This window comes from Coturnix japonica, chromosome 1, assembly GCF_001577835.2.
Source record: "Coturnix japonica isolate 7356 chromosome 1, Coturnix japonica 2.1, whole genome shotgun sequence".
Taxonomy (NCBI): Eukaryota; Metazoa; Chordata; class Aves; order Galliformes; family Phasianidae; genus Coturnix; species Coturnix japonica.
Genome location: NC_029516.1, coordinates 26,845,922 through 26,864,238, shown reverse-complemented (window position 1 = coordinate 26,864,238; position 18,317 = coordinate 26,845,922). Strand labels below are relative to the sequence as shown.

Here is an 18,317-nt window from a genome sequence, read left to right as displayed (position 1 = left end):
AGCAGTAACATTGTGTAAACTGTTCCTACCTATGAAGGTGTACTTCTGTGTACACCTCATGCTCTTAATCTGGAAGAGACCTAGGGCCAGGTTTGACAGGATGCTTAAGTATCCAGAGATGCAGATGGATGTCCACAGGGGTTTCTATACACAGCAAAATGCATGTATTCAGAATAGGGATTAGGAGTGAACTCATGGCGGCCTACAACTTCTCCCTGAGAGGAACTGAGGGGCAAGCACTGATCTCTCTGGTGACAGCGATGGGACCTGAGGGAACAGCATAGGGCTGTGTGAAGGGTGGGTCAGGTTGGGAGTGAGGAAAAGGTTCTTCATCAGAGCATGGTCAGGCCTGGAACAGGCTGCCCAGGGCAGCAGGGAGGGCAGTGAGCTGACAGAGCTCAAGGAGCATCTGACAACTCTTTCAGACACAGGGTTTGAGTTTTGGGTGGTCCTGTGTGGAGCCAGCAGTTGAACTCTATGACTGTTTGTGGAGGTGTTCAGGACCCTGGAGATGTGGCACTGAAGGACATGGCTGGTGGGCATGGGTTGGTGGTTGGACTTGGTGATCTTGGAGGTCTTTTCCAACCTTCATGATTCTGTGATCTATGATTCTTATGGGTCCCTTTCAACTCAGGATATTCTATGATACTACAAACATAATTACATTACCCTTGTATTTTTGAACAGCATCTAGAGTGATCTTTGAGGAGCTGGGCCTCTCTTTTTGTTGTGCTAGTGCTGCCTGGCTCAGGGAACCAAACCAGCATGTATTCACTGGGTTGGATCTTGCCTAGAACAGCTCAGACTGCCATGGGACTGCATCCCATACGCTGTCTTCTGTGCTCCCTCAAGGTATAGACCTGGGGCTGCTGAAGGTGGAGTGGGTCTGGGTGCTGCAGAAACACCCTGGAGCTCCTCGCATTGTAGCCTGAAGTCAGGATCAAACATGCTCTGGTCACCTCTCCTAAAATTCCTTAAAGGCAGCAGTGTGCACCAGGCTCAGGCTTCAGTTTGTGATCAAGCCTTAGGAAAGCAGTTGTAATTCCTGCTCCGTGGACTCTTCTTGTGCTGTCAGAAATATGCAAAATCCTTCTTGGCTTGTTTTGTTTCAAAATAAGAAACCTGGTTTATTTTGCATAGTTTTCTCATTGAGGTCTCTGATCGAATTAGGAGTGACAGGTTTCCTCTTTTTAGTCTCGCCCCCATTCACCTCACTGCAGACTTTCACCTTTCAGAGCTGACTCACTTTTTTTCTTGGTAATAAATGAACAGACGAGACGATACTTAATTAAAACTCTTGGAGTGAAGGTGGTGATGGTTAAAGGGTGCTGATGTAGAGAGCGATCTCCGCTGTTTGTCCATAGAAATAATCAGGTTTGAGCAGTGGGTGTTTTGCCACCGTCCTACCCAGGGAAACCACGTCTAAAGCACAAGAGGTTAATGAATTCCCCGCTCCTTGGTCTCTCTTCCGAGACTGCCAACAGAGGTAGCAATTACTGCTGTTATCTCAAGGGATGTTCTGTCAGGTGGATAATTGCCAACTGTGAAACCCAGCTGATACTCGGAGCAAATTTCATGCAGGCCAGAGAACACACGTGGCCCGGTCAGCGGTAAAAGAAAGTTGTTACCCAGACTAAATTTGTGCTAAGACCTTGGGGCAAACGGCTCCGTATCCATTACAGATCCCCTGAACCAGCCGGTTGTTTGAAGAATTAGCTCTACCCAGAGCCAAGAATGTGGAACGTGCCTTAAAGGGCAAGAAGGTTTCTGCTTGTCTTTTTTTAGGGGTTGTCTTTTTTCTGAGGCAACTTCTGCAGCGTAGTTTATGCTTCAGATAAAAAGCGCGTACGCATTTGTTGTGTAAGGAACAGAAAGCCATAGCAACGCAATTGCTCCTGTGGAAGGAGCCTGCATCAAAAGAGATAGATAGCTCAGAAATGTGCAGATGCCCCGGGGGGAGTTACAGCAGTCGATTCCTTCGCCTGACATTCAGGGCTACAATTACGATCCAGCACATGAGCGCTGAAACAGCAATCTGAGAGTTTAGAAGAAGAGTTGAAAGTGACTCGACTGCTTGAAACCCCTTGGTGGGGCGCTGTGGCGGATTTAACAGGAGTTATACTGGGCTCGATGGCACTTCTGCATAAAAACCAATGGCTTTACTGATGCGAATAGTGCTTTCGGGACACGGCACGGGCACGTTGTACAGGGCTTTGGCCTTACGATGGCGAAGCTCATTGCCCCGCATCCCCGGGGCACGGTCAGGCGCCCTACAGGAGGAGAAGGCAATACACGCAGACAGCCGTTGTTTAACTCGGCCTCGGAGCGGGGGAGGACAAACGTTATTCCTGACGCTTCCATTTCTGATAGCGGTGTGAATGGAGCGGGCAGATGTTCAGCCGGCCGCCAGATGGGGCCGCTCGGCCCCACACGCCGGGATCGCGCCGTGTCAGGGTGCAGCCGCTTCTCGGCGGCCCGGTGTCACCCCGGCACGTCTTCCTCCCAGGGGCCGCTTGAGGCGTCCCCGAAGGCGGGGGCACGGCGCTTTCTTTCCGTTCCTTTGGTTAATACAATAGTTTTCCCGTCCTTATCAGCCCGGGCGCTCGCGGAGGACCGCGGGGTCAGCCCTCCAGGAGAGCACAATGCGGGGCGGGGTGGAAAACCTATTTCCAGCACGACCGCGGGCGAAACGCCGTCGGTAAAACGCGGTTCTTCGTGTCCGCGGCGCTGAAGTTGGCCGCCGCGTCCCCAGGGAGCTCGGATCGGGCTCCTCCCGGCACGAGAGCCGAGGTCGCCGCCGGGAGAAATTCCTGCCCGAATTCCTGCCTCCTCCCGCAGGAGCCGGGGGGACGAGCGCTCGGCGCCGGGCTCCCGTTCCCGACCGGGGGATGGACCGGGGGGGGATGCGGTAGGGAGGAGAAACCGCGCCCGCCCCGGCCCGCGGCCCCGAGGGGGAGGGCGGAGGACGGAGGGCAGGGGCCGGCCGGGCCCGGGGCGGGGGGCGGCCCAGGTAGCTCGCAGCGGGCGGGCCGAGGAGGGGAAGGAGGAGCCCCCCCGCCCCTTCCTCCGGGTTGCGCCCGGCGCCGGGGGAGCCCCGCCGCAGCCCGAGGTGAGCGGCGAGCGGGGATGCTCGGGGCCCGGCGGGAGCCGCGGGACGGGGCTCGGGTTCGGGGCTCGGGTTCGGCCGGCGGCGACGAGGTAACGCGGGCGGCGGTGCGGAGCCGCGGGGGCTACGCCGCGACGAGTAGGGCCGCCGGGAGCCGCAGCCCGGCCGGGTGTCCGGCCTCGGGGCCGGGTGTCCCGCGATGAGCCGAGGCGCGTCCGTCGGAGGAGGCCGCGCGGAGTCGTGTTCGTGCGGCTCCAGCCCGGTGACTGATGGAACGATTTGTCCGAGTGCTCTCCCTGGAAACTTGTCTCAAACGGGGGCTGCGAGCCCTAACAAAGAAGGGTGTTGTTCGGGAGCCAACAGGTGACGGAGTGAAACCTGAGCGTGTGTGTACACTGCGGAGAAGGCTGGCTGCAGTTTAAAATAGAATTTTAAAAAAAAAAAATCAATGGGAGGCTGTAGAAGGCGAGGTTTAGTCCTCGCTGAATCCGTGCAGCCCTGAAGGACGGGGCTGGGGATGGAGGGCTCGGCCCGGGGACAAGGGGATGAGTTCAGCGCTCGCTCCCCGGGTCCGCCCGGAGCCTCGTGTCAGTGCGGGACTCTTGCGGCCGTCCCGTAAGGTGCATTGGAGCAGCCTTGGAGCAGCCCTGCGGTGCTTCCCGTGCGGGGTTATCGCCGCCCCGTGCCGCCTTTCCTCCCCGAACGCGGGTAGAGGCAGCGCCGAGCAGGTGAACGGGCTGCCCGCGCTAATCTTAACTCGCCCAGCCTTGGTTGTGAATGGGTGTGTGTGTGTGTGTGTGTGTGTGTGTGTGTGCGATATGCATCTCGCATCCCCTATTGCCTTGTTAACAAGCGTTCTAACAAAAAAAGTCGTTAAACAATTTGCCCTGCAGGACAGAGTAAAACAGCGGGGGGTGGCCGAGGAGGTGTTTGTCTAACCGTGCTCGCAAATCGTGACCTCTCCTATCTGGTCAGGGGTGACGGCGGAGCATAATCAGTGAGCTGGAAATCCCAGCACGGGGAGAACCTTCCTGCGGTGTGTGAGGGCTGTGCTCCGTGTTTGATACCCCCGTGTTTCACGCTTGTAGTTGGGAGCGCAGTTTGGCTTTGCTTCTCCTAAGAACTCGGTCTTAGTTGGTCATTTTAGTGCAAAAAACACACGTCATCATTGCTTTTCTTTTTACACCGAACTGAGCTGTTTAACTCGACGATGTTATCCATCGCTGTCAAGCTGCTGGCCAAGTATCTGCCTGGAGAAGAGAAGGCTGCGAGGTGACCTCATTGCAGCCTTTCAGTACCTGAAGGGAACCTACACCCAGGAGGGGAGTAAACTCTTTGAAAGGGCTGACAATAGCAGGACACGGGGAAATGGATCCAAGCTGAAGGAGGGAAGATTTAGGTTGGATGTTAGGGGGAAGTTCTTCACTAGGAGAGTGGTTAGGCCCTGGAACAGGCTGCCCAGGGAGGCTGTGGATGCCCCGTCCTTGGAGGTGTTCAAGACCAGGTTGGACGGGGCCCTGGGCAACCTGATCTAGTAAAGGTGTATGTTTGGTGGCCCTGCCAGGCAGGGGGGTTGGAACTACATGATCCTTGAGGTCCCTTCCAAACCGGGTCATTCTGTGATTCTGTGTATCTCCTTGTAGGCTGGGAAGCTTTTTGCTGTGTGAGGTTGTATTGGAGCAGAATTGAAGAGAGCAAAGCAGAACTCGCAGTGTGGTGTAGCTGTGGTGGCACGAGAAGAAAGACGACCACCTTAATACTCATCCCTCAGAAAGAGCTTATTTTTTCAGCTGTTGTTTATGTTCATCTGAATCCTCCTTAGGATGCAGCCATTTCAAACAGCGCGGCTTTGAAGAAGCAGTGCAGTTGGGGGGTGGGGAGGAAGAGCCTTGCAGCTTGGAATTGCAAACCAAGTTACACTGGGGCAGGAAAGGAAGGAGAACTTCCAAACAAGCGATTGCTGGGATAGTTGGGTAAATAGCTCGCTGTTGGCTGCGCTGTTTGAAGGGACCTTCCTGTCAGCAGCACCGGGATATTTGCAGCGAGGCCGTGCTGCTTTATGGTGCGTTGTCAGGCAGTTGTTAGCGCTATGGCAGCCTATTTCTTTTAAAGTGAGCACTGTCCTTTGAGTAATCTGGGCTTGTTGAGGTTTATGCACCTCGCTTTAAACACTGCCAATCACCTGACCTCAGGGGGAGCACCCTGATGCTGAAGTTGTTTCTTGCAGCTTGAGATCAGGTGTGTTGCTCCTTTATTCCCTGCCATTCCTACTGGCAGCCCACGCTGTGTTTGTGGGCCTGGGGATCTGCCCTGTTCTGCCCCATAGGAGCAGGTAAAGGTAACCCAGGCAGCATCAGTCTTGGTGGAAAAGGAGCATGTCCCATCTCCAATGAAAGCCTTGTCTTTGGAATTAGGCAGCTATCTCGTGTTTATGTACCTTTGGTATGCTTGAAATCCTAACACTGCTTTTTTGCCATAGAGAAGTAGCACGTAGCCTTAGCGCTCAGAAATCCCCAGGAAAGCCGGCAGGTCTGCACAGGGTCACAGTTATTTATTGTTCTTGTCAGCTGGAGAAAGCAAGGCAGAGCAGTTGGCCTGTGATCCCACAGAGAGGCTTTGGAGCAGTCCATGTTGAGCAGTGCCGTGGTTACCCGGTGTGTTGGTGCCCCAGCACTGCAGAGCTGACAGGCTGAATGGGATGTCAGGTTTGCTCCTTGCTGCTGTGGTTGAGGTCAGGCTGCCTAGTGAAGCTTTGACAAAGGTGCTTCATCTTGTGTCTCCTTTCACCCATGGGTTATTGGGCAGGAGGCAGCTTCTGAAAAGTGGCAGCTTGATGAACACAGCTTCTTATGACACGATGCTGTAGGAATTGGAAATACCAGCTCAGGCCTCAGTGAGTGGCATTTGTTGTGAACCAGGCGTCCAGCTGCCTCTGATGGGGGTTTGTGAGGTACCACATCTGTCATGGAGATGGCTGGATTTTATTCTTCACAATTATTGGGGTTTAGATGATGGGGGACACAGGATGCCAACCCAGCCCTAGCATCACTGTCCTGCAGTAGGCAGCTCTGTTGCTTGGCTTTTTTGCTAGTGGTATTTCTTATAACCATGTGACAGTATCCTCTTGTTCCTCCTCCCCCGGCCTTACAGGCTCTGTAGCAACAAATGTACCTGGTGGCTGACTTCATTCACACCAGGAGGTGGGCAGGGACACAGTTTGGCATCACTTGCTGTCTTGTCACCTGTTTCCAAAGGAAATTAACTCAAGGAATGTAATATGCACAAGGATGTCTGCCTTTGCATTTTAAGTACACAGGATGGAGCTTCTAAAGGCTTTTTCTTTGATTTCAGTCATACTTTGCCTTTTCAATAGACAGTCCGTGACTTTCTGTCCTCGCTTTTCTAACAGTACATAAGACAACAGAATTCAGTTAACGTGACTGATCTCTATGACTGTCCCATCACTGACAGTGCACGTGTGTACCAATGGCTGGAGTCCGACTGCCACAATGTGCCCCATACCTGACAAGCTCTGTAAGAAGCAGCTCGTTCTTAAAGGGGAGGTTGGCAGGTCTGCTTGCCCCGTAAGATACACAGTAAATCTTCTCTTGCAGTGCAGCCATGCAGTGTAATCATGTGTTGCCATCGCAGCAGCACACCAAAAAACAGCGCCTCTGTTTCCAAAACAAGTTTTAAAGCAAAGTGTACAAAGAAGGTACGTTTCTCAAGCGCTGGCTTAGGGGAGCAGTTTGCTTGAAGCAGGGAAGGTGCAGCTCACGCATGACACGGTGTAAAGGCGAGCTCATAGTCAAGCTCAGGTGTTCAGGATGCCTGTCCTGGCAGAAAACATCCTCTCTGCTTTTGGTAATCCGTATTCCACTGACGTTTCCTAAGAACTGCTGCTAGAATGAATGTAAGATATTTATCTTAATAAGCTTTTTACTGCAGAAAGTTACAGATGTTGGCGAGAGCTTTTTGCCAGTTGTGACTCAAAATGATCCCACTGATACCAAGCTTTGTAGGCTTCGTGAATCAACAGAAGCATCTCCCTGTAGGGTTTTAAATTAACAGAACAATCATGATGTATTTTGCAGAGCCTAATCTGCCATAATTGGATTTCAGATATTTAACTGGACCAACACCCTTCCGCTCTGATACAGCCGAAACAAGGAATCTCACAGACGCTGCTTTATGGCTGCCCTGGTAAAAACAGGATGCTACTTGCACAGCTGTCTCTCCCCAGGAACTTCTTCAGTTTTGACGATCAGTTTCCATGTGTTCTGTGTTATTAGCTCAGTAGTGACTTCAGACAGAGCTTGTCTCATTCGTTTTGTTAATGTCTGCTTGAGTCTCTGCTATCTCTGTATACACTACATGTGAAGCAAGCAGAAGTGTCAAAGATGACCCCTGATACTGAAGTAGATGTTGGCTGCCAAACATGGTATTGGGTGCCTACTTTTCTTTCTCTTCAGTAAGCAGAGTTTTCATTTTTTCATTATCTGTTTTCCTTTTTGAGAGCTCTTTAAATCCCTTTGAATGGCCTGTTGTAACGATGCTCTAATAATGGTGCTCTGGCCAATGCAAGGAATACCAAACTCTTGTAGGATCATTTATGTTGATAATCGCTCTTTACATGTTGAAATTTATTAAAGCTCTGTTAATCTCTTTCTGCAGATCGACTGCTTGATGAACTGCAGCTGAAACATTGATCGCTTCACACTTGTGCCCCTGGAGATGGAGCCCAAAGCCAACAATCTTGTCTTTGCGTGTCAGCGAAGCTCAACATCAGATGACGACTCTGGCTGTGCCCTGGAAGAATATGCCTGGGTCCCGCCGGGCCTCAGGCCAGAGCAGGTACCAGCTGTTGTTCTGCGTTTTTAAATGACTCATTAGGTCTGCCTAAAGGAGCAGTAGCAAGTCTGTTACATTCTGGTATTATAAAAACTCCAATTCATCTAAAACTCATCACCTTGTTTTGTTTCCCACTCCAAAGAGGCTGCCGTGAGGGACCTTATAATTCTCAACACTGCATTTATATTTAAACAAGCAAACACACAAAGTTGTTCCCAATCATGATTTTTCAATAAATACGTGCCACGGAGAGATGTACTGTTGAGTCTTCAAGTAGCATAGAAATGTGCTTTCTCTTTGAACTAAGTTATTAGGTCAAATAGAAACTCATGCTGTACCTGCTGGCACTGTCATATTTGGTCGGGCCATAACTGCAGTTTTCCGCTCTTCAAATTATTAGGCATTTGACAATAAGAACATGGGTATTCTGTCACCATGACAATCACAAATGCATTTAATGCTTGTTTAAATCATTGTATGCCTGCCGTTTGCTCATGTCAGGATTTCTCTTTTACCTTCTTTGCAGCCAGTGCCTGTGGGCTGGTTGGGCTGTGCCTTCCCCTCTCCCCTTCCTTCTGTATGTGTTATGTCACAGTGGCAGCAGAAACAGAACTACTGATGAGGAGGTTGCAGTGGGAAATGAAATTGAACCTCTAATAGCATTCATTTATCCGACACTGCAGTGCAGCTGTACACTCAGGGAGGCCCAGAGCTCAGGCAGTGTTAGGTAGGCTGAGGTACTTCTTCACACTTGTTGAGTGTGGCAGAGCCACCCACCCTTGGGCAGCTGCCAGGCTTTTAGAGCCCACAGCGATGGAGGTGCAAAGGATGTGTCCTCTTTGCAGTGCAGACAATTCCTTGCTAATGAATAAGGTAATATCAGCAAGAAGGGCAAATGATGGGCTATTTTTAGGGAAATTCCTTTTATTGTTCGTTTAAGCGTATATAAGAATCCCAATGAATCAGACCTTAAGGCAGACAGCAAGTTAATGTCCTGTCCGAACAATTAAATACATTCCATAAAGTATCCCCATATTCCAGATAGTTTAAACTCATTAAAGATAGACTTTTTCTTCTAAGAATGACTTAAATTGAGAACAGGGTAATAAGCTGCGAAAAGGGCACAAAGTGTCTTTGTGTCTTTGTATTGCGTGATTTTATCTTTTCCTCCAACTTCTTGCAATACGCTCCGTAATAAGCGGGCTTGCAGTAGACTTCTGGTGTTAACAAACCTGGTTAAATGAAAGCCAAATAACGTTTTGTGCAACCTTTCCCACATGATTTTGATTGCTTCCTGAGTCAAGTGACTGATGGCCGCTTCTTTTTCATCTGTCTTGCACAGTAACAAGCTGTTGACCTAAGCATTATTTACATCTGGATGGCAAGTCATATTTTTGCCAATAGTCGGCTCTTATTTACTGCCCCAGGCCTCGTGACAAGCTGGAAACTGCATAGGAAAAACAATAAATCTGCAGCCGTTCCACACAAATATTTTTTGCCATTGGGGCTTTGTCACAGTGTTCATTACCGTTTTCCTGTCATCGTTTTCTTCTGGAAAAAAAAAAAATAGTAAAAAAGAAGAGTGAAGATTGATAGGCGTGTACGGCTAATATTGATTTCTTTATCAAAAGCATGCAGCCCGTGCGAACCTCGCAGGTAATTTGCATCCGATTGAAATGTGGCTGGATCCAGCCTCCTCCCCGGGGAAGGATGTTTCCACCTTCTTACCAAAGGCCACATGGAAGCAATGAAAGCTGATGCTTTGGGTGAACCTGATCAGCAGGAGGCTACAAAACAGCTTTTGTCTCAGCAATGTGTAAAATGCGCAGAGCAAATTAAATTTGTTTATATAGCGACTGTTTTCTGGAAGGCTTCGTGCCCTGTGTGGTAAATTGCTGAGGGAAACTTGGAATTTCAACAGGGTTGTTGACCGGCCCTGAAGGGGCTGGGAGTAATGAGAACATTAAATGTGCATAATTTACGACACCCCCTAATTGTCACTGCAAATTGCATTCCAGAAAAGCAATTCAGCAGCTGGGTGCTAGTTTTATCAGAGGCAGGCCAGGTTTGCTGAGTTGGTTCATCTGGGTCTCGTATTTTCAGCACAGGCCCTGTCACGGGTCTAATGTAGCATAGCCTGCTTCCTTTGTAATGAGACTTGAGATAAAACAGTAGCTGAAGGGCGCTGCGTGTCTCCTGGTCTGACTTCCCGTTCCTCCCGTGTAGGTACAGCTGTATTTTGCCTGCCTGCCAGAGGAGAAGGTCCCTTATGTTAACAGCCCTGGAGAGAAGCACAGGATTAAACAACTTCTCTATCAGCTGCCGCCCCATGATAATGAGGTAAACAGGGAACGTAGGGACACATGGTCAGGAGTGAGGCCTTGCTTGCCTCTTCTACGTGGAGCATTACCTGTCTGTGTATTTATTACAAGCCTGAAACTCCTCTTGTGCTCACATCTAACCTATAAGCCAGCCTGCTGTGTACAGAGGCTGTTGTCTAACTGCGTTTCACTGGTGAGCAGATAAGAGCTGTCTGGAAGGACGCTGCCTTTTCTTGTCGGGAAGGTTGGTGTCACTGCAATAAACTGAACACAAGTTGGCTTTATAGTGTTTGCAGCCACCCACCAATTACCAGGAACCTACACATTCTTGGGATTTCATTGTAGCACACAAAAAGGATGCTTTGTGACAGTAAAGGGTTTGCATCTCAGATATGCGGTGTAATTTGGAGTACAAGTGGAAATAACAAACAAGCTGTTTGTAAGAAAAGGGGCGGGGGTGTCAACGCTCGAGATCCTGTGTACTGCAGTGCTGAGCTGTAGGCGCTTTACCATAAAAGTAAAGAAGGATGTTGTGGCTGATTGAGGTCAGTTCCATTGTTTTGGGGCAGCAGCAGTTCTTGGCTTGGCTTTTTTACAATCTTATTTCTTGCCCGGACAACTGTTTCATTAAGCACAGTTGTTTTATTTTATTTTGCAACTCAAAATTTCTCTCTGTACTGTGCTTGTATTGTATTATGACGGTAAAGAAGACAAGCTGCTGAGGTTTAGTGTTGATTGCCTCTATGCCTGTTGTATTTCTTGCATGCTATAAGCACATTTTTTGAGATGCTCTTTTAAAAGCTCGGGATCTAAAGTGAGATTCTCCTGCCTTTTCTCTGGAAGGTGAGATACTGCCAGTCATTAAGCGAAGAAGAAAAGAAAGAACTGCAGATGTTTAGTTCTCAGCGCAAAAAGGAGGCACTCGGACGAGGCACTATTAAACTCCTCTCGAGAGCAGTGATGCACGCAGTCTGTGAACAGGTAATACTGCTGGAGCCACAAGCCGAGCAGTGGGCTCAATAATATATAACTACAGTATCTCAGTAGTAAATGCGGTCTTATTTCGTCTGTGCCTGAACACGCACAAAAAAAAGGATGTTTTTGAAATGGCACATAAATAGAATGAAGGTAGTGCTTGCTTAAGCAAAAAACCTTTGATAGTAGCAATAAACTGAGGCTTTGACGTATTTTCTTCTGTCGCTGATTCTCATTAAAATGAAGACAAATGAAAAACAGGCGTTTGTATCAAAATATTGTTGGGTACAAAATAAACTTCTCTTCACAGAAGTTTTGTTGACACACAGAATTTGTCCAGCACAGAACCAAGGGGTTTTTTTTTCCTCTCCTCAGAATGTCGAAATAAAATTATTTTCTCTAAAATTTTTCTCCCTTCCAGTACTCAAAGGGAGCGTATAAACAGGCAGGGAAACGGCTGTTTACATGGTTTGATGGTGGTAGGACAAGGGGGAATGGTTTTAAACTGAGACAGGGGAGGTTTAGGTCAGATATTAGGAGGAAGTTTTTCACACAGAGGGTGATGCCGCACTGGAACAGGTTGCCCAAGGAGGTTGTGGATGCCCCATCCCTGGAGGCATTCAAGGCCAGGCTGGATGTGGCTCTGGGCAGCCTGGTCTGGTGGATGGTGACCCTGCACATAGCAGGGGGCTGAAACTGGATGATCATTGTGGTCCTTTTCAACCCAGGCCATTCTATCATTCCATGAAATAAATCCTTTGGTGTTTTAAGTTGGTTTAAATGTCTGGGACGGGAAGTGTGTTCACTTATTGATTTTGTTCCCAGTGTGGTACAAAAATAAACGGCGGTGAAATTGCAGTTTTTGCCTCGAGAGCTGGTCCTGGTGTATGCTGGCATCCATCATGCTTTGTATGCTTCACGTGTAATGAGCTCCTTGTTGACCTCATCTACTTCTACCAAGATGGAAAGATTCACTGTGGCAGACACCATGCTGAACTACTTAAGCCTCGATGCTCAGCCTGTGATGAGGTACAATTTACACTTTGCATTCAGTTCTCCCACCTGTTATTGTTCCGTTAACAAACTGCATCATTTGCTTGGGCAATTGCTAACAGCAGATGTGTTCCCTCCAGCTGTGAGGGCTGCGGTGCGTAGCTGTGTTTGAAAGCTGAGGGGTGTTTAATTTCTCATCAAAATGGCAGTATGACAAGCAACTGGATTGTATTTAGAAAACATGTACCTGTTTGTATTTAGAAATGAATCTTGCAAATTGAATTAAATAAAGACTCTGTAAGGATATTCAAAAAAGTCATCATAATAGCAGCTATTTCTTGAGTTACTATGATCTCATTTAATTTTTTGCTTTAAAAAGTACATTTTTCTCCTTTCTTTGCTGTCAAATAAAAGGTGAAAATGCCACATTAACTGTAGGAAATTGCTGCTTCTATCATGGCACTCAAAAGCCAGCTAACCACAAATAAACTTGATGTGCTAACTGTGCAGATAGGATATTTTGTTTGTTCTGAGTCCCGAGGTGAGTTTTTTCCCCACTTTAATGAAAGTTCATTTGTATCTCTTCAAAGATAATTTTTGCTGATGAGTGTACAGAAGCTGAAGGTCGCCACTGGCACATGAAGCACTTCTGCTGCCTCGAGTGTGAAACTGTCCTGGGTGGGCAGAGATACATCATGAAGGATGGGCGCCCGTTCTGCTGTAGCTGTTTTGAATCGCTTTATGCAGAGTACTGCGAGACCTGTGGGGAGCACATTGGTATGTATGTATGTCCTTTTTGGGTCTTAAACTTACAAACTTGGGGAAAGCCAATTTATGAAAAAAGAAAAAAGCATTCCAGAGCTGTCATTTCTGCAAGTAGTTTCTGAGAGAACCCAGAGCATTGCTTTTTCTCCCTTTCTAGGTGTTGACCATGCTCAGATGACCTATGATGGACAGCACTGGCACGCTACAGAGACGTGCTTTTCTTGTGCTCAATGCAAGACCTCTTTGCTTGGCTGCCCTTTCCTTCCAAAGCAAGGGCAGATCTACTGTTCAAAAACCTGCAGCTTGGGCGAGGACGTTCATGCCTCCGATTCCTCGGATTCAGCATTTCAGTCTGCTCGATCGAGAGATTCCAGGAGGAGCATTCGCATGGGAAAAAGCAGCCGCTCAGCTGACCAGTGCCGCCAGTCTCTCCTCCTGTCACCAGCCCTCAATTATAAATTTCCTGGTCTTTCAGACAATGCTGATGATACGCTTTCTCGTAAGCTGGATGACTTAAGCCTTTCAAGGCAAGAGGCAAGCTTTGTTAACGAAGACTTCTGGAAAGGAAGAGTGGAGCAAGAAATGCCTGAAGACCCTGAAGAATGGGCTGAACATGAAGACTACATGACTCAACTTCTTCTGAAGTTCGGTGATAAAAGCCTCTTCCAGCAACCTGCTGAAGTAGAGATCAGATCAAGTGAACACTGGATTTCTGATAGCATGGTCCAGAGCAAGTTGGACTTGAAAAAAAATAACCCGAGCCTGGCAAGTAAGAAATATCAATCAGACATGTACTGGGCCCAATCACAAGATGGCTTGGGTGACTCTGCATATGGCAGCCATCCAGGCCCTGCCAGCAGCAGAAAAATCCAGGAGCTGGACATGGAACATGGGGCATCGGGATACAAACACGACCAAACGCCGTGGTACGGAGGTTCACTTGAATGTTTGTCTGATCTGAAGCAGCAAGAACAAAGTGTTCGGGATTCAATGGATTCTTTGGCTTTGTCTAATATAACAGGTAATGGCAGGGGAAACTGAATGGTTTTGATGGGGAGCTTAATCAAGTAAGGATACTGTAGTATTTTGAACTAAGCTTGTATCTATGCTATTTAAAAAGCTTTCACAGCAAGAGGTACACATAAAGTAAGCAACAGCTTTTATCAAGCAGATATTCTTCCTTAAGATTTATTTATGCTATTTAAATTCTATTTACATCCTTTTCTGCTTAAATTCTCTTTTTGCTTATAATGACAACAGCATAAACAACGTTAAACAGACAACATAAACAACGTTAAGCAGTGTAAAAGCAGTCTTGAACTCTGCATGTTATATTCAAACCACTGCTTCAAGCAAATTTTGTACCTTAAGTACAGGAAGTTGCATTCTTTGCTAGTATAATTTTAAAGGTAATCTGCAAAACAGTGTAGATTTCCTGAATTGCTTGTAAAAGTATGTGGAAAATCTGAAATAGTAGTAACCTTCTTAGCCTTAGGAAATAAGGTTTATGAGATTATCTTTCTCTGTTGACTGAAGAGCAACTGATAATCCACTTTTGTGAACCTCCTTGACAAATGTGACTGAAATTAGCCAAAAGGATAGAAGTCAGATAGTCAGGCACGTCCACGTTTTGTGTGTGTTGCCCTCCCATCCCTATTCCCCAACAAAAATTACACCAAACAAGGCAAAAACCCAGAACCTGAGAATTGGCCAAAAGAGACACACTGCTTTCCTTCTGCAGCATGAATTATTCTAGCTACTCATATAGGTCAGCGCCAGCCATGTGCTGCGTTACCCATGCAGTTCAGAAGGAAATGATGAGAGGAGCTATGTGTAGGAGTTAAGGAAGGAGGAACCACAGGTGCTGCATTTGGGGGTGTTAAAGGGTGAATGGAAACTCTTGTTCTGGAATACTGAATTTAGCGATACCAGGAGCAGTTCATATTTTAAGCCTTACAAAATGGTAAGCGTGGATTCCATGAGGGCTGCTCTGAGGGTAATGTCCCGTATTTTATTATGTTGTCCCTTGATGGTGGTGGCGTTCAGCCTCAGTGGAGGTTGAAGCTTCCCACCAATATTCCATTCCATGTTGTTGCTGTGAGACAGATGGCAGCAGAGGGGCAGTGTGACTCAATGGAGTCTTGACATGGAAGCGTGTGTGGAGCAAAGGGGTGTCACTGAATTCCTCCGTGCTGAAAAAAAAAGTATCGCACCCACTGACATTCATCGACACTTTACTGGGTGTTGATGGAGACCAAGCAGTGGATGTGAGCACACTGAGGTGGTGGGTGGTGCATTTCAGCAGTGGGAACAGCAACAGAAGGTCACCTCTGCTGGGGCAGATTTTTATGTGCACAGCATGCAGGCTTCTGTGGTGGTGACTGTTGAAGAACAGCATTATTGTGCTCTTCATGTCTGCTGTAGTTTCCACAGAAATCAGTAAGGGGGATTACCATCAGAGTGATCTACATAGAATAATTTGAAGTAATTCTTTTCTTAGAGGCTTAGCTTTTCACATGTAAGAGCTGCTTAAATATTTTAAATGCACTCAACTTCTTCCATTCTTGAAATGCTTGTGTTAGCTAGGTCTTAAAGAAAGTGAAACCAATACTTACTTATTCACTCTTATGTGAAGTTAGTCCTGTTGGTAATAGCTTCACAGAGCAGAATCTCAGAATGGCTGAGGCTGGCAGTGACTTCTGGGTCCATCTGCCCCAGCCCCAGCTCCAGCAGGGACACCCAGAGCAGGGTGCCCAGGCCCACGTCCAGATGGCTTCTGGAGATCTCCAAGGAGGAGACCTCACAGCCTCTGGGCAGCCTGTGCCAGTGCTCCATCTCTGTACAGCACAGAAGTGTTTCCTAGTGGTCAGAGGAAACCTCCTGTGTTTTAGCTTGTGCCCACTGTCTAACACTAATTAAGTCTGCTTTCGTGAAGTGTTTTCAACATTTCATTGTAATACCTATTTCTTTGATATGCTTCTAATAATACTCTTTCCTTCTTTTTCCACTCCCACCACAGGGGCTTCAATGGATGGAGAAAGCAAGCCACGGCCATCTCTCTATTCTTTGCAAACTTTCCAAGAACTGGAGGTAGAGGACTGTGAGAAGATGAGCAACATGGGAACTCTGAATTCTTCAATGCTCCATCGGAGCACAGAGTCCTTGAAGAGTCTGAGCTCAGAGCTGTGCCAGGAAAAAGCATTGCCAGAGGAAAAGCCAGCACATATGCCTGTACTGAGAAGATCTAAATCCCAGTCTAGACCACAGCAAGTCAAGTTTTCAGATGATGTTATCGATAACGGCAGTTACGAGAATGTTGAAGTTCGCCAGCCTCCAATGAGTGAACGGACTCGTAGGCGCGTTTATCATTTTGAAGAACGTGGGAGCCGACCTTCTCATCATCGCAGAAGAAGTAGGAAATCTCGTTCAGATAATGCACTTAATTTGGCCACAGAAAGAAGATACTCTCCAAAAGAGAGGTTTCGTTATTACTCACCTCAGGATCATGAAAAATTTATTCCAAATAAAAGCTCACGTGAGTTTCGGGCCTACATTCAAAATGCGGAGCTGTATGGCCGGTATGCTCACACCAGCTCTGATTATGCACTGAGGAATCAGGCGGTTGATAAATTTTTTGGATTATACGGTGAGGAAGATGACTCCTGGTGCTCAACTTCATCCTCATCATCGGATTCTGAAGAGGAAGGGTATTTCCTAGGACAGCCAATTCCACAGCCACGGTCACTGAGATATCCGTACTACACAGATGACCTTTCTGGTCCAACTACTGCATTATCTAGTTCTCAGTTTGGACAAAGGACAACCAAATCAAAGAAGAAGAAGAGGGGACACAAAGGGAAAAACTGCATTATTTCTTAACTTGTTTTAACAGTTTGGGAAGACCAGTCAACTTTAGCTACAGTTTGAACCACGTCTTTTTATATTAATAATCATACTTAGGCAAGTTGCTAAGGTTCTTAATGCTTTGCCAGTTTAATTGATAACGCATTCAGAGTTTACATTGTGAGAGTAAAGTAACATTGGGAAACGTCACTGCCAAATGACGATGTGTTCAGATTGCGCTAGGTTTACATACGGTGTTTCAGCTGTCAAAATACTGTTACTGCGTTCTCGATAAAGACTTTTTGTAGACATTATATTAAGCTCTCTATTCACCTACATTCAGTTACCCGAGAGAGAGGATTCAATGGAGATCAATAGATAAAACCATCAGTCCTGTACTGTAGCCGTACACACCCACACAGGGTGATACTCAACTTCTTCTCTCCATCAAACAGATGGCTACAGACAGTGCCCTCTCCTCACTGATAAAACTCATTCTTCCTCCTTGACGTTTCCCTACAAAAACTGGAATTATTATTATTCTTTAACTTCAGAAGGAGCTGCTTTTCCATAGATCCCCCTGTTAAGGTGTTAAAAATCAGACTGTGAGAGCTGAAATGCTTGAGGCCTCGATACACCCTAAAGCAGCAGATGGTTTACACATTTAACTTCCATGTTTTTCCTTCCAGTTTTTGTTGTTTTTTAAAATGACTACATCCTGTGTAAAGCTTTTTTGGTGCCTGTTAAAAGGAAGAGATTAATTCAGCTGTTGGAATTGGACTTGACTACCAGAGAGCAATGACGGCTTTTATGTCATTTCCTCCGCAACAAAGCACTGAAAGAGAAAGGTACAAATGGTGGAATCCTTTGCTCAGGCACGTAACCCCATTTAAGTCAATGAATCTACTTACATAACAAACAGTTTCATAAGGGCTTAAAGGATTGGGCTCCAAAATTGTGTCTTTTCAGATGCATTATCCAGGTTTTAAAATGTATTAGTTACGATTCTGAATCCAAAAAATTGCTATTTATAACGTAGTATTTCATAGGCTTAAATGTATTCATAATTTAACAGTGCAAATACTGATGTACATATTGTACAGTTAAGATTTTTAAAAGCTGAATATTTTTATATCCCTGAATTTGAAGAAGTTTGTTACGATATCAAAGTAGATTTGTTAGGGGTTTAACAGCAGCATTATGGACGAAATAGTGCTTGTATTTTAGTCAGGGAGTTTAAAAATATTGAAAAACGTTTAGTGCAAAACAGCTTAATTTTGTCTAGTAGGTATTAAAAGCTCTGTATGCATGGTGGGGCTCTGTAAATACTGTCCGAACTATGGCCCTCTTAATCTTGCAAGTGTTATTTATGGGTCAAGCAAAATGTAAACTATATAAATGTAAAAACCACACAAGCCTGGAATATATCCATACAACAAATACACAACTCCTGTGGATGTGGA

The 18,317-nt window shown here is 46.8% G+C and overlaps 1 protein-coding gene across 4 annotated transcripts in view; it reads left to right on the top strand.

Annotated features, from left to right (window-relative positions):
• Nucleotides 1–18,317, top strand: part of PRICKLE1 (prickle planar cell polarity protein 1) — a 56,804-nt gene extending 38,487 nt beyond the window's left edge. Inside the window, exons 1-8 of one of the 4 annotated variants that reach the window (XM_015854677.1) lie at nucleotides 3,024–3,109; nucleotides 7,781–7,960; nucleotides 10,184–10,297; nucleotides 11,122–11,259; nucleotides 12,079–12,282; nucleotides 12,837–13,023; nucleotides 13,169–14,032; nucleotides 16,031–16,890. In XM_015854677.1, the coding sequence (XP_015710163.1) occupies nucleotides 7,841–7,960; nucleotides 10,184–10,297; nucleotides 11,122–11,259; nucleotides 12,079–12,282; nucleotides 12,837–13,023; nucleotides 13,169–14,032; nucleotides 16,031–16,890 (2,487 nt within the window). In that variant the 5' untranslated portion in view covers nucleotides 3,024–3,109; nucleotides 7,781–7,840. Of the gene's footprint in view, nucleotides 1–3,023; nucleotides 3,110–3,168; nucleotides 3,199–7,780; nucleotides 7,961–10,183; nucleotides 10,298–11,121; nucleotides 11,260–12,078; nucleotides 12,283–12,836; nucleotides 13,024–13,168; nucleotides 14,033–16,030 lie in introns of those variants that run through there. The other 3 variants (XM_015854695.2, XM_015854670.2, XM_015854686.2) reach the window with 3 other exon arrangements.